This window comes from Mytilus californianus, unplaced genomic scaffold, assembly GCF_021869535.1.
Source record: "Mytilus californianus isolate M0D057914Y unplaced genomic scaffold, xbMytCali1.0.p SCAF_5, whole genome shotgun sequence".
Lineage (NCBI taxonomy): Eukaryota > Metazoa > Mollusca > Bivalvia > Mytilida > Mytilidae > Mytilus > Mytilus californianus.
In genome coordinates, this window is record NW_026262701.1 from 25,937,360 (window position 1) to 25,965,114 (window position 27,755).

General features: G+C 31.2%; 1 protein-coding gene across 8 annotated transcripts in view; it reads right to left on the bottom strand.

Moving 5' to 3' along the window:
• LOC127702949 (protein CBFA2T1-like) overlaps positions 1-27,755 on the bottom strand; it is a 76,540-nt gene that overhangs the window by 9,374 nt on the left and 39,411 nt on the right. For 4 of the 8 annotated variants that reach the window (XM_052207271.1, XM_052207276.1, XM_052207272.1 and 1 more), the window contains one exon: positions 2,837-2,974. In XM_052207271.1, coding sequence (XP_052063231.1) covers positions 2,837-2,974 — 138 coding nt within the window. Of the gene's footprint in view, positions 1-2,836; positions 2,975-3,123; positions 3,165-4,203; positions 4,244-5,555; positions 5,818-20,329; positions 20,471-27,755 lie in introns of those variants that run through there. The other 4 variants (XM_052207273.1, XM_052207275.1, XM_052207278.1 and 1 more) reach the window with 4 other exon arrangements.

Below are 27,755 nucleotides of genomic sequence, written 5' to 3' on the forward strand. Positions count from 1 at the left end.
AAACCACTATGTAAACAACTTATCTACAGGAAAACAATTATTCCACTTTCAATTAGTATCAGCTGTACAGGAAATCCACAACAGTACTAAAGTCTATAGGTGACTTAAGGTTATTCAGCAGCAGAAACCATGTGATAATAATGTTGTTAACCATGTGATAATAATGTTGTTTACCAGAGTTGTTTACTTGACCTACTTTTTCATCAAATTTTTATGTTTTATAAAGTTCCTAGGGTTTTCCTTGTCTAATTATATTCCAATGAACAAAAAACTTTTCAGAATGGAAAATTTTCAGCCATGCTACAATATGAAAGAAATTTGACATTATCTTATGAATTGGTTATTTTTGAAATCTCAAGAAGAGATTTTATATGAATTTATAGGGTTAAATATACTTATCACAATTATAATTTTTGCGATGAGAACTTGTTATGAAGGCAAACATATTCTGTATAATATAAATGTAAATTCATTTTAAGTATATTTAACCAAATTCATTAAAAAACTTGTCTTTTCTTTTTTTTAACATGTTCTGGTAACAAACTACCACCACAGCCATACCAAGATATCTACAGTGGATACCCACTCACAAGTACATGTACAACCATCTTAAACCCTGTCCACTTTTGTGTATTACAATAAGCCTTATTTACACAATGTAGTAACATCATGATCTTCAATCACTTTTACTAATGAGAATCTTATTATCTTTCACAGCAAGAATGAATTATATAAAGTGATTACCCACTGATACTAATCATATCCTATTTATACATAGTTAAACATTGATTAAATAATTACAGTGGAACCTGCTGGGCAAAAACAATTACATTTAACATCAAGCCATTCATATCTGGTAACATATTTAATAGATTTTCTCCAGATACTACTGTGATCTGTAGTCTTAAATCTGCATTTTCAATTTGTTTCATATGAATTATTCATTTACTTATTTATTCAGATTTGACATTAAAATATCATCTATTCATTCTTTTAATATTTATCAAAAGTATATTTTTTTGTTGCAATTTGTATCATTTACTGAAAATTATTTCATCAAGCTGTTTACTTATATTTATGTACAGTACTAGAAATTTGATGTCAAAACAAATATTTGTCTATCAAAATGTACAAAACCCAATAGTAATTTTCAGTTTACATCCACCCATTTTCATTGGATTTTCAATTCAGATCTTTTTTTCACAGAATTCCGAGATACTTGAGTGAAGATGAGTAATAGTAAAGAAAGAAAGTTCAGTCTCCTTGTCATATTTTTATATTTTTGTTGAAGAAACAATGAAAATATTGAAATAAAAGGTTTTGTGAGCATTTTACTCTGAATAATATAATTCTTTAAGCCACCCTCCTCCTCTCCCCCCCCCCCCCTCCCCTTGATCCAAGTTTTGTAGTAATAAGCATTGTGTATATGTTTCATAACATTTGGTTGAGGCAAACTAAAGTTAAGGTACGGAAACTAAAAATTCATCAATTTTTCCATCTGTAAAGGGGCATAACTCTAGATCGGTAAAAGTGATGCCACCAAAATTAAAACTTGATTTTGTGGTAATAAGCATTGTGCATAAGTTTCATAACATTTGGTTGAGGCAAACTGAAATGAAAAATTCAGCAATTTTTCCATTTTGAAGGGGCATAACTCTAGAATTGTAAAAGTGACGCCACCAAATTTCAAACTTGATCTGTGTTTTGTGGTAATAAGCTTTGTGTATATGTTTCATAAAATTTGGTTGAGGCAAACTAAAGTTAGAGAACGGAAACCAATTTCTGGACAAACAGATGGACAAGGGTAAAACTTTATGCCCCCTCCGCTACGACGGGGGCATAAAAATCAAATTAAATCAATCATATCAACAACTTAAACTTATATAAAAAGCACTCATTTGACTTTCTGTTGACACAAAATGTGTATATACTTACAAAGCCTTCTAATATAGTTTTTAATCAGATTCTTTTCTTCTAGAAATGATGAAACACCATGGTATATCTAGTGAAACACTTTTTACATGTACATGTTGTCAGTATGTAAATTAAATTTTGTACAATTTAGATTGTCTTGTAAACTGGCAGACATTTTTTATAACAATTGACAAATACATTGTCTAATGCACATCTACCACTTTCTTTTTTAATTTCTAATATCCCCCCCCCCCTCCCCCCCAAAAAAAAATAAGATGTAAGTATTAAGGGTTTCCTCATTATGAAAAATAGTTAGACTAAACACAAATATTTTTTATGTTTGCCCATTTCATTTTTGTTGTGGTGGACTAAAGCATTGTGCATAATCATTATAACTTATTTCAGTCATTTTAATTTTGTAATATTGTGTGTGTATGTACTGGATATGAAGCCACAGTTATTAAAGTGATCATTAGATTTCCATTATTTAACAAGAATGCAGAAGTTGATGTGCTATGCATACCCCAATTCATGATTCACAGTATTGGAAAATAATAAATAGGTGTTTGACAGATCCAAAAAGTGCTCACAGGTTACAACTCATCACTGTCGAGCTGCTGACCAAACATTACGTCATTCTATTGAGAATTGTTGTGTAGAAATGTGTGATGAAATTTTATGTTCCTTCAATATTTTGAAAACTTCATAGTGTCAGCAAACAGGAAGTAGGTGTCTTACAGAAATGAAAAGTGCCCACACATTACAACTCATAATTGTCCAGCTACTGACAAAATATGAAGTTATTCTGTTCAACAAAAGCTGAAAAAAAGTGTGGTGGAAATATTTGTTGGACAAATTAACAAAAACAGGGAGGGAGAACAGAGAGATGGACAAGATGAATGTAATATAATGATCTGTATACCTGGCAGAGCTGTTCCCCCTGACTGTGGGCGTGGCACATCTCTAACTGTACTGCCCATACCTCCAGTCATATTCAGTGGTGATTGCTGTGTTGGTGTTTTAATATCAGGTGACTCTGGCATAATGTTCTCACGATAATCTGTAACAACAGAAAGAAACAATTAACAGATAATCTCCCCTGAGTGTAACACTGTATAATAGAAGATAATCTGTAACAATAGAAATATATGACTGAGAGATAATCTCCCCTGAGTATTATACTAATGTTGTCTATATATAAAATGAAACCTGAAAGAGAAGCAGTATTTGTCATGCACCAGATCCGTGTCCCATGCGTTTTCAATGTGGATTTTCAAGCAGAATTAACACTAAAATATTGTTTTATTGTATTGTGGAAAAGAACATCAGCATGTTGCCAACAAAAGCCATATGCTTCACTGTAACACATGTACTGTGTTTTGTCTTATCATTACAAGTCAATGGGTGGTTATATAGCCAGTTAACATGTTATAAATCTATAAATTATCACACTGTAACTGTTAAACTATACACAAGGTATATTCATTTCCCCCCATTTTCTTTGTCAATATGAATACAGTTTTAACAACAGTTGAAAACTGACACAAATATCTTAAGACTATTTCCATGCCACCTGGATTTACTTGACTTTATTATGGACCCTCCTACACATTACATAAGTTTACACTAAGTAGCATTTTACTTCATATATACATTTGATTACATTCAAACTTCCTATAGAAAGTACAATTTTAATATAGTTATGGATGAATCTCTACTCTCACAATCTACCACAAATGAAAACATTTCAATGATAACTTAATTCCTAAAATCCGTTATTGTTGTACATGTGTCACAAGGCACTTTGTTATAAAATTCAAATCTATATATCCATGATCACTTGTCATAACCAAAGCCTCATTCACATTGGTGATTCACAAAACACTTTGCCACTTATAATAACCAGGATCAGTACGATTTGTATCACCCTAAACTTTTCTAACAGTAAAAATCTCTTCGTTAGCCACGAACAGTGTCTTCCTCCTGTTTTGGTGATGAATGTATAATGAAATAGTGAAAAAAACCATTAAAATGTTAATCTCCAATTCCTTAAAACTTATACAATACAGTTGTTACTCCATTTTCTCAACTTTAAACTGCCAGAGAGTGCACATATTTTTTACCATGCAAATAACCTAAACATTTGGTAAAGAATATCCAATGCATGTATAAATGTACGTACCCCAACCTTCATGAACCATGATTGTTATTAAAATGACAACAATTTTTTAAAATCCTTCTAAGTTGTATTACAATAATTTTATGAAACAGCCATTAAACAATTAATACCTGCATTGCCAAGAAGGGGGCGTGTCAGTTCCTCTTCCTGAAACTAGCAGACCATCAGATAGCTAATAAACAAGTAATAAAATCTCTTACAGATAAATCAACCATAACAAGTACCTGCATCTACTGTCTGTTATAACAGATGACAGGAGGCGTGACCGACATGCTCCAGGGCATACATCACTTCTGTTTACCCTGCTGGGACACAGGTGGACCCCCATGATTTTAATCAGTGACAGATTTAATGACAGAATGGAGATAATCAACTGTGTATTTTATGACTGTATTCACTGCTGGTTTCAATCAGTTTGTTTTCCTTGTGGATTAATATAAACCATATTGTGCCCACATATCTCATCAATTCTTTTTTGTCATTACAATAATCTTCCATAATTTTAATCATCTTTGAGTTTAGAATATTCATACTCATTTAATACGACTATTAAACTATCGTCAACAATTAGAGGAAATTGCTCAAGGTTTGCCGGAAGAATGATATAATGTTTTGATTTTTACATAATTAGGCATTTTTTTTTAACCTTGAATATATATTTTAATATATTTCATAAAATAAATAAATTCAATTTTACATATGTATTATTTGTGTCATTTTGCATTCTTTTTAAAAATGGGATATAAAAAAAAAGAAGATGTGGTATTATTGACCATTAGACAACTCTTCACCAGAAACCAAAAGACATAGAAATTAGCAACTATAAGTCATTGTACAGCCTTCAACAATGGCCAAAACCATACTACATAGCAAGCTATGAAAGGCCCCAAAATAACAAATGTAAAATAATTCAAACAAGTAAACAAATGGTCTGATTAATGTACAAAACAATAAAAGAAAAACATATATGATATACAGCAACACAGGACTTCAACCAGTGAGTATCAGGCTACTGACTTGGGACAGACACAAACAGAACGTGGCAGGGTTAAACATGTTAGCGGGTGTCCAACCCTCCCCCTAAACTGTGACATCACTTAAACCAACTGGACTGATAAAACATTAGTCGTATTCAATTACCATGTAATATTCTATATCACAATATTTGTTTTAAACAATTTTTTACAAATGCAGTTGCATATCAAAACAAAATTTTCAGATCAATATATCAAACAATATTTCAAATTTCAAAAAAAGCCACATCAATTAGGAAATATTACAGTTTAACCAAGGATTTGAATGTACTTATACTATACAAATCCTTGAGTTCACTTAAATTTCAATTGTATTTACAAAACTAAAACAATATCTAATATCCATATTCCCTAGTAAAAAAACAGGAAAACACTAGTTTACCAAATGATAGAAAAATAAGGTTAATACTGTACTTAATCATACTCACAATTGGTCATTAGATCAACATTGCTTTAGTATATCAATGTTTATAATAAATATTTCTAGGAAACTAATGTAATAAATCCACACAAAAAAATCACTGTTTGTCAGTCAAAACTTTGATGATCTACCACAAAGTGTCATCAATGTAAAAATACAAATATATCAATACACAAAACAAACTACATCCATCAATGAAAGAGAATGAAATTGGCAGAGCTACCAAATCAATGTGAAGTTGTTATCCATGTGTATTGCTTCCTCTTGGGAGTCAGATGTATCTTCTCATCAACCAATCAAAACAAACCTCTTAAAAATGACAAACAGTGGAGAGGCCCAGGTGGAGGGAACATGTAAGGTTATATCAGGTCACATATCTATTCTTTCTACATATGTGGTTAAATAAATATTTATCATAACAATTAAGTACATGCTATTAGGAAATGTCAAACCAATTGTAAAAATACTTTGGTCAAAGTATTGTTTTAGCCTGCAAATCAAAATAATCCTTCTTTTTTATGCATTTTTTGTCATTGTAGTTGAAAGATAAGGAGGATGGAATGAGAGATAGGCTTACTTATGGTCACCTACCAAAAATATCTTTTTTTTAACTTTGATTATAACCATTCATATAGTTTAATTAATACTAATACAATTGTATATGCTATTTTTTTAAGCATTCTTGCTTTTTACTGTTGTACAGCTGGAAATCTTGATTATTATTCTTCATTTTTTATTTGTTATTTTCTCATATTATAAACTTTTTTCCTAAAATGAAAAATACATGCCAAAGATACAAGTACACACGTGTAACTTACTAAATTTTAAAAATAAACAACTTAATTATACAAATAAATATAATAGATCCTTTTTTATTTCCAAATGTCAATCTACAAATTTCCTCAACTTAATGTCATCCATTATTGTTACTTATTTATTTGTACACACCCAAACCTTCCAAATTTAGACCTACTTTGTCAGTGGAGAAAAGTACATAAAAGTTTTCCTCATTCTTAGCCTTGGAGCCTCACAAATTAAAAACACAAGTAAAACAAACAAAAAACATATTAAATATGCAGTGGGAATTCAGTTGTTGGCCAAGAACCCAAGAATATAGACCAATTATCATTAATGAAGAGCAGATGGCTTGATACTTTGTACGGCAGAGTCTGGCTTAGGTGTTAATGAGTTCCGCCTTCCACTGTCAGAGAAAATTTGTAGAAAATCTTCCAATCTGTTTCCTATTACACATCACATTTCTTTCATTACATTCTAATCATTTGTGTTTTTGATGCTGGAGCCTTGTCATGTGGTTTAGCTTTTGTCTTCTCTTTGATAAGCAAATTCCGACCAATCAATTAATTTGTATCTTGAAAAACAGGTATTAAGGAATCGCTTGTTTCTAATGATAGCCAAACTAATTAACCAGCTATTTGTGTATATACACAAATAATTTACTAAATTAGCTAATTTATTTCTTCTGCAAACAATCTTTAGAAGCAAATTTGAAATATTTACAGTTAATCCTGAGCTGTTTGTTTTTACATTTACTTTTTGTGTTAATTTTCCTTTGATGTTCTGTATATCAGTTCAAACTGGATTGTACACAATTAATACCAGTCTTCCAATATCTTCCTTTTTTAATTGAGTTGCTATCAATTATTAATATTGGTTCACACTTGTGGTATTTTTGGTTTTGATCACTTAAAACATACTTAATTGATATTTCCCATTTGGATTCAATTACTTAAATAAATCTAAAAATTATAGCAAATACTTTAATTTACCTTCCTTAATTTTTTATTCTGATGGCTTGTCATTTGATTCCTATTTGATTTTACTTTCATAATGTTCATTCTAAATATAAACAGACTTTTTCCCCATAGTCATATTATTGACCATTTTTTGTTGGATGTAAGAAATTACTATGGAAGAAAAATTCATTTTCATTCTTTTAATGTATTGTATATAAATTTTTCAAATAAAAAAATGATTGTTTGGATGTATGGTTGCTTTTATAATATTCCCTAGTAGTCATTTCTATTCATTTCTGTAATTTGCTTTAATTCTCTGATGACTTTATTTAAGATTAAGAAGAAAGTGATTTTGACCTGCATGCACTCAATTTTATTTTGCTTCAAAATATAAAGCTTAAAATCATAGTAAAATTAGACTTTCTGAGTAGCATTAAATGAGATTTTAACATTGTACCATATGTCCATAATTTTTTTTATGACATTTTTATTGTATTACATGGAACAGTGTAATGAGATGTTTTAAAATTTCTATTTCAATATGAGTGATTTTTATTTTCTATTGTTTTGTTTATACTTTTCATGATCATTTTTGAATTTGCATTTAACAGTTTGGTTTCTGTTGTCTTGTATGTACTAATTAAGAATAATTGATTGTCAGGAAAATTCTGTTCAGACCAGTAAATAATTGTTTACTGGACTTCATGTAGGTGAAACATCCAGAAACCTCGGAAACTCTGGATTAGCCGACGCCAAAATGGGCTATGAAGTATGCGCTCAAATATCACCTAGTAGTTTTAAATTTTTCCCATAAAAGTCCAGCGCTCGAATATGTAGGTAGAAAATAGGTATGGCAGAAAAAAACCTGTAAAACCAGTAAATATCTAATATTTGCCACAGGAACAATCAATCAATCAATCAATTGTGATACCAGCCTGAACAATATTTCTATGCTTTTAAAAGTATATCTAAATACAAAATCTTTTTGCCTTGAAATGAACTTAATACTGAAAGACATCATTCCAGAACAATAATTCCATTTTTAGAAGTAATATTATAAAACTATGAAAAAAATTAATCTTTCATCAAAGCTGTTTGTAGTGAATACAGAAATGACTTGTGGATGAATGTCTTACAGAGATGATACACTCATTACTCAGGATTACAGGAAAACAGGCAATAAAATCCAACAATAACAGATTTAATGTCTTCTCCATTATTCCTGCATTTCATCTGTGACTTCATTTAGAACATTAATAATTTAATGATGCTTTCCAGCATTTTGTCTCTAGGGCATGAAATTGCAGGTAAAATATTTATACTGTGGACAGGTGACACATGAATAACACTGGAACAGGTGACATGCCTGTAGAAAAACCATATGGGAATTAAGGACTCAAATTGAAAACTAAATGATTTAATGATTTATAACATTTAAACCATATGTTAACCTTTTCCATATTATATCAATTTTGCAACAATTATATAAAAACAGCTGCAATCCTTAAACAGGAGTCAATAAAATCAAGGGAAGACTCCTTGTAGCAGGATATCACAGACTTTATTGAATGAGGTATTAAATATTTAATCAGTCTGAAAAATAAGCACTGGTTTGCCTGCCAACAATTTGTAAGGACCAGTTTAGATCTCACTAGTCACTTTTGTTCAGAATTTATCAGTGCATATGGCATATATATTATATATACATATAAACATCTGTATATAGATTTCAAAACTGGATCTTTCAATTGCAATACCAATTTCAATGGGTGTTATTTACAAAAAAAGATTTTTGTCTTTAGTCCTAACTGGAAAACATCAAAGTATATAGAAATGTCTTATAGTCAGTTATGATTATATCTAACACAATCAATCGCAATAAAGTCATATATCTAAAACTTGAATAACCAGAATCTGTTACCCAATTCTAAGGAACTCTTACTTTCTGCCAAATTCTGTACCTAGTTAAGGGAGGCTGATAGGGTCCTTATATAATTTTGTAGTTCCCTAATGTTGTTTTAATTTCAAATACCATATTTTGGGTCAGGTTGGATGAAAGGGTGGGTGGTTTGGATGGGGATGGAGGGGTTTAGGATACTCCTCAGTTGTGCAGTTCAGAATTGATATCCGTACATCACTGTCCCTTTTAAGAAATCTTACCTATTGTCACTTTGTTTGTGACTGATTAAGGTGGTACCTAACACTACAGGGAGATAACTCTGTAAAAATCAGCTAAACGTTTTAATCGCGTTGTATTGTTAAGGAAATATTAAGCTTCTCAATGATCAAAATTAGTGTTTGTCAAACTGCTATATATCCTATGAAATTTTTCCGATAAAGTGCGTGGTTCAAGTTTTTTGAAATTTTTATAATTTTGTCAAAGGATCAAAATAAATATTTTGTCAAAATTTTATGAAAACTAAACGAGCCAAATTAATATTAGTCAAGGTGTTGGGTACCACCTTAGGTGACAAAGCAAACTATTTCAGTAACACATCCAGTGATGACACTCACAAAGCATGACTGCTCTTTCTATTTGGAAAAACATCCCTCCATTTCCTACTACATCCCTCCCTCTGAATCCTTACTACTCCCACCTGTGTTAAACACATTACATAAAACATCTGTTAAACATTACAGCTGGCAGACTGACTGGTTCCAGCAAGGTATGTGAAATGATATACCACATGTTATCAATATCAGAACACTACACCATGCAGGGTTAAGGGTCAAACAAAACATAACAAATCTGGCAGAGTGATGAAACTGTTACATAACTCTCATACTCTACACATGAATTTTACATTAATTTTCAAATTTGTCTGGATAAAAAGATATTTGGATATTAATGTTGATTTCTAAGAGTTAAGATTTTTAATTTATCGATTTAAAGATCTGAAGATCGTGATGATATTTTAGCAGATATGTAATTTTTCAATTTCTTCTTTTTCATCCAAAAATTAACAAAAAAATATGACATCACTGTGGGGTCAGTATAAATAGCATCTCTGACATTAATGTTGAGGATACTAATAAAAATAATTTTTTTTTGTAAAAAGGTTAATAATTATTTTAAGTAATTTACATTGACACCTACGTAAGCAATGACTTTTCCAAATACACAGAAATTATTATTCCCTGTAATTCAATGTAGTCTTTACATTTTACAAATCACCTGCTGTTATGAAACTGACTACAAAACACACTTTGAACTGTCTTGAAAAAAAAAATTGATTTTTTTTCAAAGAGAAACTGAAAAGGCAATTGTCAATAAATTACATTTATTTTCAATTTACTACATTCCCAGGTTTGTCTTTAAAACAATTGCATACTTCAACAGCAACCTGAGGACACTGACAGAAAATTAATATGGAAGGAGGAAGTTATTGCCCAAGGGAGACAATCAGGTGTAAAAGCAATGAACTAGTCTCCATGGGGACAAAGTCAGGTGGCAGTCATGTGATGATTCAATTAGTGGCAGATTATTTTCTAGAGAACTTGGGCCAGAAATTTGATGACAAATGAACTGAGATTACCTAGCAAGAATTTCTCAGAAATATTACTCTTAAGCAGCATGCTTTATATAGACCTGCCTTTGTAATATATTGTCCTGTCAAATCTACAAACGAAACTAATAAAGTGCCCAGTATGATAGAAAATTATGATTAAAACAAGTTGAAATTCTTAAATATGTGTAAAGGTAGATGTGGGATACACTTTAATAAGACAGAAGCCTAACAACACAAAAATCTAAAACAGCTATATAGGTCAGACATATTAGATAACCAACACAACTTTAAAGTTCTTAATGTTTCATTTCAAAAGCTTAAAGTCAAATAAAAGCTATATATAAACAAAAGAGACAGCAACCCAACAACACAATAAAATCAACATGTACCAGTATTTGGTTGCAATGCAACCTTCTTCATAGATTAATAAATACTATTATTTCTGGAGTTGCATAAATTAGATGTAAAATTAGAGATTAGAATGCTTCTGAATATAACATTTTCTTTGCAGAAATCTGACAGGATTATGAATGACGTTACAGTGAATTTCAATATATATATATCTATATTTACCACTTATAAGAATAATTTAAACTTCTAAGGATGGATACTACACAAAGCTTAGAATATTCAATTCCTCATAAACTTTCAGACATTTAACTCTAAAAACGATTAAAAACGATAAGAAATATAAAGTTATTCTTTGCATGAATTTAGTTGAGCAAGGAATACCATCAAATAAATATATACCCATAAACATCCAGAATGATACAGATAGATAGTAAAGATATCGGCCAATACTGCCCGATAGATATGATAAACCCTTCTGACCATTTACTTAATATGATTAAAATTAATCAGTATAATGATGGTGACATGACAATAAAGCTCTAAGGCTTCTTCAATATTCATTAGCTAATTATCACATGTGTTGGACAGTCGTTTGCATGTCAGCTTTTAGATTTTTCTCATTTCATATTCTTAATGTTTTCTTGATAAATAAAACATAGGATAAAACAATTACCAGAAAAGGACAGAACTGTGTTTTAATAACATGTCAACATGCAAAGGAATCATAGTGATTAATGAGATTTTGTTAAGTGGACAGGGTGTGGAGGTGGTCAGAGTGTCCTTGAAGCACTTTTTTCCAGAATCAAATATAGATTGAAATCTTTCAGATGACTGTTATTATTATCAGTGTTTGGTAAGGACAACAATATCATAATTTTTTCTAGTACACTCCCCCATTTTTATGGATTTCAGATTATATTCTAATGATAGCTGGATTAATTTCTTTACTTTTTTGGCCCATTTGAAATATGTGTATCAAATCTCTTATAATCGCAATAATTAAAACTCCCATTTTGAAATTTTTTATATGAATTAAACAGGATTTTTCTTAATATCGCAAAAATTAAAATTAGTTTAAAATGGCAAAATCGCAATAATAAATACACGCAATAATTTCTGAATTTACAGTATTATATATATATATATAATTGTTGGTTGTTGCTTTGTATAGACAAAGAGCCATTGTATATATTTTAGTTCCTTGTATAGAATATAAATAGATAGTTGTAAATTTTTTGTTTCTCCTTATTGTTTATGGACAGCTTGATTCCAAGAATTTACTGTAACGAATCCTTTAAGATATAAACACCTTACTGGTAACAATGTTACATTACTTTAAAAAAAAAAAAGAAAGTAAAATTAACTATTAGATCATAGAATAATCCTTTCTTTCAAACAATGCAAAAATTTCAATGTGATAAGATCAGAAGTAATGTCAGAAAAGGTGCTCAACTATTAAACTGTTGCAAAGCAAAAATCAAATTCCCTGACATAATCACAAGTAAACTACTATACTATGGGGCATTAATAGTGGCAGTGTAGGAGAAGGCACAGGAGTACAATGTAAAATGCAAAGTACCACCATTACTTATTCATTGTAGACATAATTAAGTGCTTATAGATCTTAGTCATTGCAGTCTTAATTTGGCAATGTCAGGCGATTATGTATGTCTCATACAAAAACAGATCAGTTTGGACTTGATAACAAATACTATATCTTACAAATTTTCAAACAAGCTAGTTGCTTTAATTTTTTGTTTTAAAAGTTAATTTCAAAACCAATTTCACATGAAAATTCATACTATACCAACTTACCAGAACAGAACTGTACGGGCCTTCAATTTGAAGTTCTTACATTGTTTGGTAACAATGTTTTAAATGTTAAGATTTTCAATCAATACAATTGTTTGTCTTGTCTAATTTGACTCTTTGTTGTCCTTAATTGAAAACAGTAAGTGGATGATGACAAAGTCAATGCAAATGAAGCCAGTTGACATTTAGCAGAATGTGTAAAGGGAAAGTATAGAAGAATTCTTTACTGAAAGTCGTTTGATGATGCCTTTAAGAAAGTAACAATATTATTAATGCCAGCATAATATTTTTTAAAAGGTATTGGTTGCCTCCTTCGGATAGGGGACATACATATTCCTTATCTTTAATGTTCCAAGGTGTATCTGAGACTCTTTTCTAGCTCAAAAGTGCACTTTGCAAATCTTACTAGTATCTAAAAACACTAACATTTGCTTCCCCCAATATAGTTTGCCTCTATGTTGAAACCAAAAAGTTAGTGTTGTCATTTCATTATTTGAAGAATTTATTGTTATCAAATTTATGGCTACAAAAAGAGAGGAAAGATGCCAATGGGAGAACCAAATCTCATAAGTCGAAGAGAGACCAACAAAATCATGATAAACAAGAATGACTGTCCATAAGTACATGGATGCCCCACTCGTACTATCATTTTTTATGTTCAGTGAACCGTGAAATTGGGGTCAAAACTCTAATTTGGCATTAAAATAAGAAAGATCATATCATAGGGAACATGTGTATTAAGTTTCAAGTTGATTGGACTTCAACTTCATCAAAAACTACCTTGATCAAAAATTTTTACCTGAAGCGGGACAGACTGATGGACAAACGGAAGGACAAATGGAAGGACGAACGAACAGACGCACAGACCCAAAAACATAATGCCCCTAGGTGGGGCATAAAAACACGAAAAACAATGTAAAGACAAACAAGTCTATAAAGCACTACATAAAAAAAAAAGATGGAGCAACATGAACCCCGCTAAAACTAGGAGGTTATCTCAGATACACCAGAAGATTCTGGAGCATCAAATAGATTGGATTATAGCCAATGCAAAAAGTAAAATTCTGCCAATTGGAAGAATTCTTAAATTAAATTTTAGGACCAATTTGAAGCCAAATTAACCTTTATCTTTGCAACAGTGGGAAAATTGTTTATTTACAATGTTCACTTCATAATTAACAAATAAAAGAATGACTTGACAGTTATGACAAATAATATTTCTAAACTGATGAAAATTTTCAACAGTTTTTACAAGTGTGGGGGCTTTTACATCATAATAATAAACAAGACTATGATCTTTAAGAAATGTTTATTGTTATCCATTTATTTACCATGACGACCCTTTCAAAAATTATAAGGTAATGAGCATTTAATACTGTGAAGCATTCGTAAAATATTAAACCAAGTCTTCTATTTCAATAGTTAGTTAATTCACTGCCTGTAACCGAGTACGGCAGAAAGTGATTTTCCCCCGATTACAGTACTGATTTTCCCCGATTGTTTACTGATTTTTCCCGATTTTCCTATGTAGAGAACATCAAAAGGGTAATTATATATGAATTAATGAAAATCTGTGTCAATAATTATGCAACCTTCAGTTTCATTCATACATTTTTATCATTGACCTCCCATGGGCAATATGGATTTTAATGACCAATCCTAAAAATTCGTAAGGGTTCCGCGGAACCCAGTGTCTCGCCTACTTTTGCTGTTAATTGCAGGCGTAACAAAAATGAGGAAAAAAATTAATAAAAATATTCCTCTCTATACTATCTTTTGATTGTAAGTAGCTTCTGTCCAAGTTTGGTAAAAATCCAGGATGGTTTTTGAATCTAATAAATGTTTTTAAAACTTTAACTGCAGACTGTATGTAAAGTTAACTGGAAGAAAAACTAAGTCCATTTATAAGTAAAATACGGAAAAAATGGAACATATTTTTATCAAAATTTTCTTCTAGATACTATCTTATGATCATAAATAAGCTTCTGTCCAAGTGTAGTACAAATCCAGGATAGTTTAAGAAAGTTGTTAAAATTAAAAAAAATTTAACCACAGAGTGAATGTAATGTTAACTGGCAGAAAAACTAAGTCCATTTATAAGTAAAATACGGAAAAAATGGAATTTTTTTTTTACAAAATTTACTTCTGGATACTATCTTATGATCATAAACAAGCTTCTTTCCAAGTTTGGTAGAAATCCAGGATAGTTTAAGAAAGTTATTAAAATTTCAAAAACTTTAACCACAGAGTGAATGTAATGTTTCCTGGCAGAAAAACTAAGTCCATTTATAAGTAAAATACGGAAAAAATGGAATTTTTTTTTTACAAAATTTACTTTTGAATATAATCTTATGATCATAAACAAGCTTCTGTCCAAGTTTGGTAGAAATCCAGGATAGTTTAAGAAAGTTATTAAAATTTCAAAAACTTTAACCACAGAGTGAATATTTGTGGACGCCGCCGACGACAACGACGACGACGACGCCGACGGAATGTAGGATCGCTATGTCTCGCTTTTTCGACAAAAGTCGAAGGCTCGACAAAAATAGAAACTTTTCCGAAGCAAGGAAGTCATGGGAAGTGATTTTCTTATATTATTCAAATATCTAAATGTTATTTCTCTAATTATAGAATACTTATTCAAATGTGCAAATTAAGTAAACTTAGAGCTGGAAGTACTTTTTTACGGAGATTAGGAAAATACTAAAAAAAATATGATTTCAATTTCTGATGTAGTGTACTGATTGTCCACTATCAGTGTACAGATTGTCCCAGAGAAGATGAAGTTAATTACAGATTTTCCCCGATTTTCTCTTATAGTATCATAAGGAAAAAGGTTCATTCTAAGTTTTATTTTTAACTGTTACTTGCAAAAAAATATCAACATAGCTTTGATAGCTTTCTAAAAATGTCATCTTTGAAGAAATAGTAGCTCACCATCAGAAGACACATCCATCTGAAAAACTTGTCATTTGGAGAAGACTTGAAGAAGGTGGTGAAAGCTAACATACCATGCATTCATTCCAGAACTTCTTGACAGAAAAGGAAAAACTTTTATTGAAATACAAGATGAAAAAATTATAATTTGTAACTTATCAACAAATACACCACAAAAGATTATCAAAAAAGGCAAATCATCACAATCTCTAACCATTTCAGACAATTTATCAAATTCGCCAAACTATGAATCCAGAAATATACAAACAGTAAGTTATGAACCCCAAGCAAGAAGAAACCTGTTTAAAGTTTCTTAACCAACCAATGAAATATCAATGAACAAAAAAATCTCTAATTCAATTTTATATATAAAATTGTAGAATTACAGGTTTGCAGGAAAATTATTCATATATTCCACTATTTTTATTTATACACATGCCTAAGTGTATATGAAGATCCACATATTAGCTTTATTTTTGAAGGATTAGCTTTTTCAAAATCGGGGACAATCTGTATAGGTATCAGGGAAAATCTGTAATCAACACAAGCTGATCGGGGACAATCTGTACACCAAAGCTCAAGTTTAATTGCTAGTTTTTTTCCCATTTAAATGCTTATTTTGTCCAAATTTCTACTTGCATTTTTCAGATTATTATATTTGAACAAAATTTCATGAAAAAAAATCTAATTTATATTCCCAGTTTTCTAAAAGCAGATTAAAACATATTTTTTTTTACTCAAATCAGCTACAACAGCATCAAAACAAAGAATAAGGAAGGTCATGATGTAACTTCAAAGCAATCCCACCTCAGGATATCACTTACTAATGACTGCTGACCAGACAGAATAAATGATCTTTAACCAATTGATTAGTTCAAGCTACTTAAATTGAATAACAGAACTATAGTGTAAAATTTATCATGAAAAATCAGTACAAAATCGAGGAAAATCAGTACTATAATCGGGGGAAAATCACTTTCTGCCGTACTCGGTTACAGGCAGTGTTAATTGATTAGAATGAAACAATCAAACAAAGAATGCCATTGAACATTAAGCAAGCAATCAAACATACAGAGAACCCCAGCTACAACTACAGGATGTTAGATCTGCAAGCGACACTGATCTGCCATCCTACAATTTACTGCCAAGAGTTACAATCTGGTCACCTCTTGAGAGGAGGAAGCAGAATCTTAACCCTTGGCCTGTGAAGATTCTACCATGGGGGAAAGAGGTGGTCTGATCTGCAAGCTCTGGTCAGATATAATACCTACAACTGTGAAAAGTTCATCAGATCGACCAGTTACAATGGGAGAATAAAAGGTGTCCAAACCATTCTGCTTCTGATTTAAAGATGATCAGACACAGGGTAACATCAAAATACCAAAAACTTTGCTAACAGATAAATGCAGAACAACTAACTTATTCCATAATTGACCTGAATTTTTATTAGACAATATTGTGATTGTGGTTTTTCCAAGCAAACTATTTGTCATCACACATTTAATAACACGTGGGTTTCAGTATATTAGCCAAATGTTACATGTCCTCTAGGAGTCAACTGAAAAAATTCAATATTTCATGCAGCATTTGGTCAAATTCAATCATTATATTTATATTTAGTAATATTCATGTTTATTGATTCTTGTTGCAAAAGAGGTCTAGTCAATTTCAACTGTTTATTAAGTATCATTTTGAAAAATTCACATTACTAAAATTATTTGAATCAATGCTTTTTGTGTCTAACAAAACTAGAGGCTCTAAAGAGTCTGTGTCGCTCACCTTGGTCTATGTGCATATTAAACAAAGGAAACAGATGGATTCATGACAAAATTGTGTTTTGGTGATGGTGATGTGTTTGTAGATCTTACTTTACTGAACATTCTTGCTCCTTACTATTATCTCTATCTATAATGAACTTGGCCCAGTAGTTACAGTGGAAAATATTTTGCAAAAATTTACAAAAATTTACAAAATTTATGAAAATTGTAAAAAATTGACTATAAAGGGCAATAACTCCTTAAGGGGTCAATTGACAATTTTGGTCATTTTGACTTATTTGTAGAACTTACTTTGCTGTACATTATTGTTGTTTACAGTTTATCTCTATCTATAATAATATTCAAGATAATAACCAAAAGCTGCAAAATTTTCTTAAAATTACCAATTCAAGGGCAGCAACCCAACAACGTGTTGCCTGATTGGTCTGAAAATTTCAGGGCAGATAGATCTTGACCTAATGAACAATTTTATCCTTGTCAGATTTGCTCTTAATGCTTTGGTTTCAGAGATATTAGCCAAAAACTGCTTTTTACCCTATGTACTATTTTTTAGCCATGTCGGCCATCTTGGTTTGCGGGCGGGGTCATCGGACACATTTTTTAAACTAGATACCCTAATGATGATTGTGGACAAGTTTGGTTAAATTTGTCTTAGTAGTTTCAGAGGAGAAGATTTTTGTAAAAGATTACAAAAATTTACGAAAAATGGTTAAAAATTGACTATAAAGGGCAATAACTCCTTAAGGGGTCAACTGACCATTTTGGTCAAGTTGACTTATTTGTAGATCTTACTTTGCTGAACATTATTGCTGTTTACAGTTTATCTCTATCTATAATAATATTCAAGATAATAACCAAAAACGGCAAAATTTCCTTAAAATTCAAAATTCAGGGGCAGCAACCCAACAACGGGTTGTCCGATTCATCTGAAAATTTCAGGGCAGATAGATCTTGACCTGATAAACAATTTTACCCCATGTCAGATATGCTCTAAATGCTTTGGTTTCAGAGATATAAGCCAAAATCTACATTTTACACCTATGTTCTATTTTTAGCCATGGCGGCCATCTTGGTTGGTTGGCCGGGTCACCGGACACATTTTTTAAACTAGATACTTGAATGATGATTGTGTTTAAGTTTGGGTGCATTTGGCCCAGTAGTTTCAGAGGAGAAGATTTTTGTAAAAGTTTACGGACGAAGGACGACGGACGCAAAGTGATGAGAAAAGCTCACTTGACCTTTCAGGTCAGGTGAGCTTAAAATCATATTTCTGAACATTTATGCTTAACATTGGTACAAACTGTTATTTTTTGCTGTAACTTTCAGCTAAAAAAAATAAATGAGATGGATATTTCAAACCAATCAAAATTTCTTCCTAAAGAAGAAAGCTCTATACTGTTTTGGGCTGCAAATTAATTCATTGTGGTTTAGGATGTCATATACTCTGCATAACTTTCACAAAGATAAACTGCAATATTTTATCAAAGTTATCTCAAAGGGTAATTAATGTTGATGGTTGAATATTGATTAGATAGAAATTTGTAAAATCATTTACAAATCTTTTTCTGAGTGATTAATAGCCGTTTGACTTTCACAGCAAAAATAACATAGGAATTCTTTGTTCTAGACTGAAACACTGCTGCAACAGGAAAACACATTTTAAGACAAAATATTTGGACTCCCATTAAATCTCTTAAAATTATAACAAAAAAAGTCTGCACATATCTCAACATAAAAAACCACTGCCTCCAATGAAACTACTGACCAGATGTCCAAAGATCTGTAATGTGACAGGGTTTAACTTGAAGGTCGTAAAACAGTTACAAAACAGAAACATTCCACCATATGGCAAACACATGGCACAATTCTCTTGATATAACCCAGTGCCAAAAACCACTCTCACTTCTCACTGAAGATAGTAGATGACAAGTTTAGCATGTGTAACCATTTGAAAAGAAAACACAACTGGCGCCAGTTTGCTATTAACTCTTTCTAATGAGAAGTACAGACTGTTAACAGAGAAGCCAGACACAGCCAGGCACAAAGTAAGGGTTATAGACCCTCTTATCATTAAGAACAATTGCAGATATTGAATTCAAATAAAAGTCATGTTGTGAGTTGCAATTAGCATTTAATGTTTTACTAATAGTTTCATTTTGTAAATATATATAAGACATTTTAACTCAGTCTTTAAAGAGAACCATGGGTGCAAAGTCAATAATGCCAGAATTGAATATGTGGACAAATAAAAAGAGTTCCAGGGGAAGACAATTCTGATTAGGAGACAAGTAGGGGGTAGAACTAGGAAAGATCATGAATTCTTGAACTTAACATTACAAATATGGTCAGTTCAAGAGGCAGGTATATATATTTAAGGTATATACTGAATGTACCATCTTTTTTGCATTTATCAAAATCTTGTCCATTTCAAACATAAACAAATTTTATATAATATTCAATTCATAACATTCAAGCAACCTATACAGCATTTCCCCCTCATAATTAAAACAATGAGATTTAAACAAATGAAATGAAAATTGATACTTCTTTCCACAAAAATAAGATTGCATTACATTGCAGCTGGTGGACATTGAATACAGAGCTAATTTTAACTTACAATTTTACACATGAACACCTTACCAGCGATTACTGTTTTGAGCATCATCATAAGATCAAAGATTATCCTAATCCAAATTAAACATAAGTAATAAATATGAATTGTGAATAATTATGATTAACTGTGAAATTGACATCATGTAATGGCCAAGCAGATAAGACAGTTTGTGGGAAGTATAAGAGCTGACACAGGTAAAAGTTTGGTGACAGGTGTCCAAGCTGCATGTAAACAATTCAATCATTTTGTTCAACATATAATTATTCTATCAGATGGTATTGATTCTTAGCAAAGAATAAGAAGGAAAACCGCTTTTATCTTTTTTTTCATAAACATTTATATCTGACTTTTTAATATTAATTAACCAATCACAAATTGATGAATGTGAAGTTACTTGAGCTAATCACTTCAATTCCTTATATATAATTATTCATTGTTTTTATTTTTTGGGAAAAAAATGATGGAATAAAATTCCTGAATAATTATAATTTAATGAAATAACTATCAGTAAAATATTCATACATGTAGTACAGTTTTCAATCAATGATTGATTTACTCCCAGTAAAGAGATTTTAAACTGCACTATAATAATTTTTCATAACCTAAGAATCACAATCCCTGCAACATATGTTGAACCAAACTTTTTATTTATCAATAATTTTCTTTATTATTTTTCTTACTACAAATTGTATGAAAAAATGTAAATCACAATACAAGATGTTGCAAATTGAACAATTTAATATTCTTTGATGCTTATAAGTTTACTGTGAGGCTACTGTCTAAAAAAAGAGGTTAAGCCTTGGTCTATCAAAAAGGTCTTATGTAATTTTAAAGACATATGTACCTTATTTTAAACCATATCTCCCAAGTTCCTATCCTAGTAATGTGATAATTTTAAAAAGGTAATATTATAAGTTTGTTTCCTTGCATAATATAATGTCCATCAGATTTACATAGACATAAAAACAAACAATAAATTGTAATTTCTTTTGACATCATTTGAAATTATTGAGCCTGTTTGCTTTGTTCATCAAATAGTTGTTTGCATTGAAGAGGGGCGCATGCATGGACTCCAGACCTGCATAAGGATTTCTTCCTATATGATAATGTTTATTTTAGGATTTTATGCATTTGTGTTAATGCCATTGACCCCTCTTAGTATAAATGTGCATTTATGAAAAAAGATAATGTTAATCTTTTTTTCTTCAAAATGAGCCTGCAAAGTCTGTCCTTGACATTAACAAATTCTTAATCAAAGATGTATTTCTCATTTCCCAATATTTGTTTTACTAATATGGTCAAAATCAGAAAAATTACACATTTGAATGATCAAAATGGCTTTTTATGTCTGAAAATAAGCATCAAGTTCAATTCTTGAATAGGGGGCCTCGGTGGCTGAGTGGTCTAAGTAGTAACTACTGTAATCACTAGCCAGTCAACACTGAGGTTGTGAGTTCGAACCCCCCTCGTGCGGGTGCAATCGACTCCAATCTTAATTGACTAGGATTGTCAGTTTTCCTATCGAAGGTGGGTGGTTTTCTCCGGGCACTCTGGCTTCCTCCACCAATAAAAACTGACCGCCACAAAGAGCCCAAATGTGGCGCTTAAAAGAGGCGTTAAAACACCAACAATCAATCAATCAATCAATTCTTGAATATCACATAAAATGTATTAAAGAAAGAATGAATGAGAAATACTAATTTTGAAAAATAATTAACTTTTTCATGTTTAGTGTTTTAGGTTTCAATTTATTTTTTTGATAAAGTTCTTGGAACACTTGTACTTATTTTTATGGAATAGTTTTAAATTATGCATAAGGTGTATAAGTTGGAACCCTGATTTAGAACTATCCTTCCCTAAAAAATATCTGGTTTAAAACATTATTTTTTTTTCCTTCAAGTTTCTACACATTGCGATCAAGTTTAATTTTTTCCCAGAAATTCCTACAACTATTAGTTCCCTATCATATTGACTACTACCCCTTTCCCTAACTTTGTACTTATGGTTATTTCTCCATATCAAAACTCGTTAACCAAAGGTGTCATTGATAAAAAAATATTTACTCTGTGGTAGAGTGATAGCTGATTGATTCCAGGGAAGTATTGATTAATAGTGGTCAATACCAACTAGGCCAGATGGGAACTAGGCATATGGCTAGTGATACTGAACAGCTGGCCAATGCATACAGGGGATCCAATTAGGGATTATACTTGTTATAAGGATCTCATAAGGGATATTATACATTTTTATTAAAGAATATCTAAAAGTTGATAATATACAATACTGTGGGTTCATTTTTTTCACGGTACCAATTTTGTGGATTGAGGAAAATTGTATATACATAGATATTTAATTTTGCGGTTTTGTCAATGTCTGCATACAAGATAAATGAAGAAAATGTGTCCTTCTTTGAACATTTTAATTTGTGGTTCTGCTTTACCCACACAATTCACAAAATTTGGTCTCCCAAAAGAATAATATTGAATCCACAGTAGTTTGACTCAGGGTGGTGTTTTCTCATTGATCTGCACATCACATCTCCTTTGAAAAATACATTCAGGACCGAAGCAAAATCATTTTATTTCAGGAAAAGTGGTTTTGGAAAAGTACATTGCTGCTTAAATTGCCATGTTGTAACAAACAAAATGATACCTGATAAACAGATTTTTGATAAATGTGTAAAAAGTTGCATTTAAAAACTTTTTTGAGAAATAGCATCATCAGATTTCCAAGCTTCCTGTTTTGGACTGGGACCCTGAATAAAGTAGGATTACACTGACAACTTCACCTGTTTCCACAGCTGCAGAGTAAAATCTTCTTTTTTTTTTACATTCATAAATCAATTTCTGATAAAAACAACAGATAAAACTGGAATCATCTTCACCTGTCAAATTATATTATCTCATGCATTTTCATCAATAAATTACATGGCCTGAAAGCCTATAATTAATTTCAATGTTCTCCTAAAAACTATAGAAACAAATTACTGAATTGCTCTAAGGCATCAGCACCTTTAGTGTATACATGATCAGAGAAAAATACCAGTAAAAGTTAAATTGAATAGAATGCACTGTTAAATCCAGCAAATATGGAAAACAAAATACACTATGAAATTTCATACACTAGTCTTTGATTTTCTCCAATGAACAAACAGATCCTGCAGGGAGTTTGCATATATGTAAGTTCCTTACCTTATATTAAGATGTCACTGGTTCAGTGAAATAAGACTTGATATACTTGTCCAGTAAAAGTATTACCCTGGCACGGCTGGCAGTGGTAATTTATTTGTCCAGTAAATTAGAACCCTGGTATACTTGTCCAGTAAATTAGAACCCTGGTATACTTGTCCAGTAAATTAGAACCCTGGTATACTTGTCCAGTAAATTAGAACCTTGGTATACTTGTCCAGTAAAATAGGACCTGGTACACTTGTCCAGTGAAATATAAAAGGAGCTTTTTTCTATTGTCCACTTATCATATATACACCTTATTGAAATTAACACCCTGCATGACACTAATATTATTAACAAAAATATTTTCTTTTAACTCTATACAGATAGTGGCATTTGATATGATGTCATTTGCTTTATATCAAAACATGTTTTCTTTGCACAAAGGTAGCAATATATTACAGTTTAATCTTTTCCAATTAAATCTTCCAGGAGGCAATATTTTGATATCTCACACATAAATTTGTTTTCCTTTGTCTTAAAGTTAACACTACCATATATATATACATGAAATATAAATGTTTTACTTTTATAAATTTTGACTTGGATGGAGAGTTGTCTCATTGGCACTCATACCACATCTTCTTATATCTATGAAATACAAACATGTGATACCAATTTCATACATGCATGTGACGTGGCTCGTGATCAAATTATTGGAAGCCAATTACCAAAAAAATGGAGTTTTTAAACAATAATGGCTTAGACTTAACAATCCAAAAATTCCTTTTTTCTTGGCTAGCAAAATATATATATTAATACCAACTTCCATATATTTGTTTTAGTATCTATCAAAACCAATATTTTCATTAAACTGCCATTAACTGTTTTCCCTGTTTTATGACTTTTCTTAGAATATATATATAGTTACTTTGACAATTTTGCTTATTATGAAATTCTATGTTAATCACAACTCCATATCATGCTTAACCATAAAATAAAACCAACATGCTGAAAGACTCCCTCCTAAATTATTGAAATTATCATATTTTATTAACTATTATATCATGGTGTATATTAGATACACTCAATCAGGGTAACCTGCTCATTGGTGTAGTTCTTATACTAAAATGTATAAAAAAAGAAGAGTTATTGTACCAGCATAATTATTATTTGGTCACAATAACCAAAATACCAATACAGACTGTTTCTCAACAATTTGAAAAAGTTTCTGTGAACTCTTCCATAAGATGAAAGAGTATAAACCCTGATTCTAAGCAGATCAATCAATGGACCAAATCATGTTTTTTTTTTTATCAATATGGTAGTGATAACTCAATAAAACTTCAGGGCCCACTCTTTTTGTTTTCTTAAAGATTAAGTTAAGTGAACAGTCCTGCCAATTTTTTTCATACACATACATGGAACTACACAGCCACTAAATAATTCTTATAACTCTATTATTTATTGAGTCACAAAGTTACATCTCGATAGAAATAGAAATAATTCATTAGCCATTGATACTATAAAACTGTTTCTTTTTCTTTTATTGAACATTTACCGATTTTCCAAACATTCATTTTGTTTAAAAAACATTTTATAAAATTTTAATTCCAAACTCCATTATAACAATTGAACAATTAACCAATACTGACATGAAATACATACTTATTGTTCAATTAATGAATTTAACACCTGCGTAAAAAGTTTTGTAATTGTGAAAAGAATTCCCCATAGAAAATGAAAAAATATACATGTTTACAGTATACGATTTTGAGAATAGTGGAAAAATATTTACAATTTTAAGTAAAGATGAAAAATATTTACAATTTTAAGTAAAGATGAAAAATAATTACAATTTTAAGTAAAGATGAAAAATATTTACAATTTTAAGTAAAGATGAAAAATAATTACAATTTTAAGTAAAGATGAAAAATAATTACAATTTTAAGTAAAGATGAAAAATATTTACAATCTTGAAGATAGTGGAAAAATATTTACAATCTTGAAGATAGTGGAAAAATATTTACAATTTGGAGCATGCAAGAAGTACAGTACAGAATGTTCTCCAGTTTTCATAATGTCAGTACTTCATTTTCTTTTTTCGAATTTAGGGATATTTGGACAAACAGTATGTACAGGTCCATGGATGGAGGGACACTCAGAACATACAAGTTCAAGGATCATGGGACAATCAGTACATACAAGTTCAAGGATCATGGGATACCATGACCATACAAGTGCAGGGATCATGGGACACTCAGCACTTTAAAGTTCAGGGGTCGTGGCACACTTGGTAAAAACAAATTCAGGGATCATGGAACACTCAGCATATATAAGTTCACGGATCGTGGGATACACTGAACATACAAGTTCAGGGATCGTGGGACACTCAGCACTTTCAAGTTCATGGGTCGTGGGACACTTGTTAAAAACAAATTCAGGGATCATGGAACACTCAGCATATATAAGTTCATGGATCATGGGATACACTGAACATACAAGTTCAGGGATCGTGGGGTCGTGGGACACTCAGCACTTTCAAGTTCAGGGGTCATGGGACACTTGGTAAAAACTAATTCAGAGATCGAGGAACACTCAATACATAAAAGTTCAGTGATTGTAGGACACTCTGTACATACAAGTTCAGGGATCGTGGGACACACAGAACATACAACTTTAGGGAATCTTGGGAAACTCAGTACATACAAGTTCAGGTTACTGTAAATTCAGAAATTATTGCGTGCATTTATTATTGCGATTTATGAAGAATGGACAATAATGCGAGATTAATTATTGCGATTTCAGGACATTCTGCATATAGATGCATATATCAGATATTAGAATGCGAGTTCTTATTATTGCGATACTAACCCAGTCGCACTATTCGCATTAATAAAAACCTCGCAATAATTTCTGAATTTACAGTATTGTGGGACAATCAGTACATACAAGTTCAGGTTATTGTGGGACACTCAGCACATACAAGTTCAGGGTTCGTGGGACACACAACACATACAACTTTAGGGATCTTGGGACACTCAATACATACAAGTTCAGGTTATTGTGGGACACTCAGCACATACAAGTTCAGGGATCGTGGAACACACAACACATACAACTTTAGGGATCTTGGGACACTCAATACATACAAGTTCAGGTTATTGTGGTACACTCAACACATACAACTCGGTACATACAAGTTCAGGGATTGTAGGACACTCAGTACATTCAAGTTAAGGTTATTGTGGGACACTCAGCACATACAAGTTCAAGGATCTTGGGACACACAGTACATACAAGTTCAGGTTATTGTGGGACACTCAGTACATACAAGTTCAAGGATCTTGGGACACACAGTAAATACAAGTTCAGGTTATTGTGGGACACTCAGCACATACAAGTTCAGGGATCTTGGGACACAATATACATTCAAGTTCATGAAACATGGAACACACAAGACGTTCAAGTTAAGGTATCCTGGATCACTCAGTACATACCAATTCAGGAATTGTGGGAAACTCAGCACAAACAAGATTCCAAATGGGGCCTTCAGGTCAGATACTGTACATAATTTGATAAAAGGACGGAAATTCACCTACCAGATGAATTAAATGGGTAATACCACAAAAGATCTACTAAGAATGTATGTAAGTATAAATTTCAGAAATTATACATGTATATATGAATAAAAGGAGTTAATCACATTGAGATATGTGTATATATATATATATAGACGTCATAGATATATGAAATAAAACAGAGCTTTTGTGTATAATTTGATAGTTCATACTATGATTCTTACTAAAATAGACCAATTAATTATTCAAATAGAACAGTATCATATAGATATTTCCATTATACAGCTGACTGGTGTGCATTTTATATTCAATAGCTCTATTATTACAACTCTGTGAGAGGAAACAGCTTTCCATTAGCTCTTTTAGTAATGCTGTTATTGTCATTCTTTTATATTTTCAATACCAATTTACACAAATATTCCAAAAATATTTCATTATGATATCATGTTATTTTGTTTCTGTCTAGTGAATTTGTCAAAGATTTGTCTTAAACAAGCTGATTTTCTGAAGTTTATTTTTCAAAAGTACCCAAAAGTTTCTAGTGGATTTATTAAAACTAAGCGAACACCATTATTACAGCTTCAATTTTTTGTAGGGCTTCTGTGATTTTCATAATGCCAATGACCCATAAATGGTTAAATCTGAAAATCTGTTTATCATTCTTTGACAGCAAAAAAAAAAAAAAAATCACAGTGAAAAAA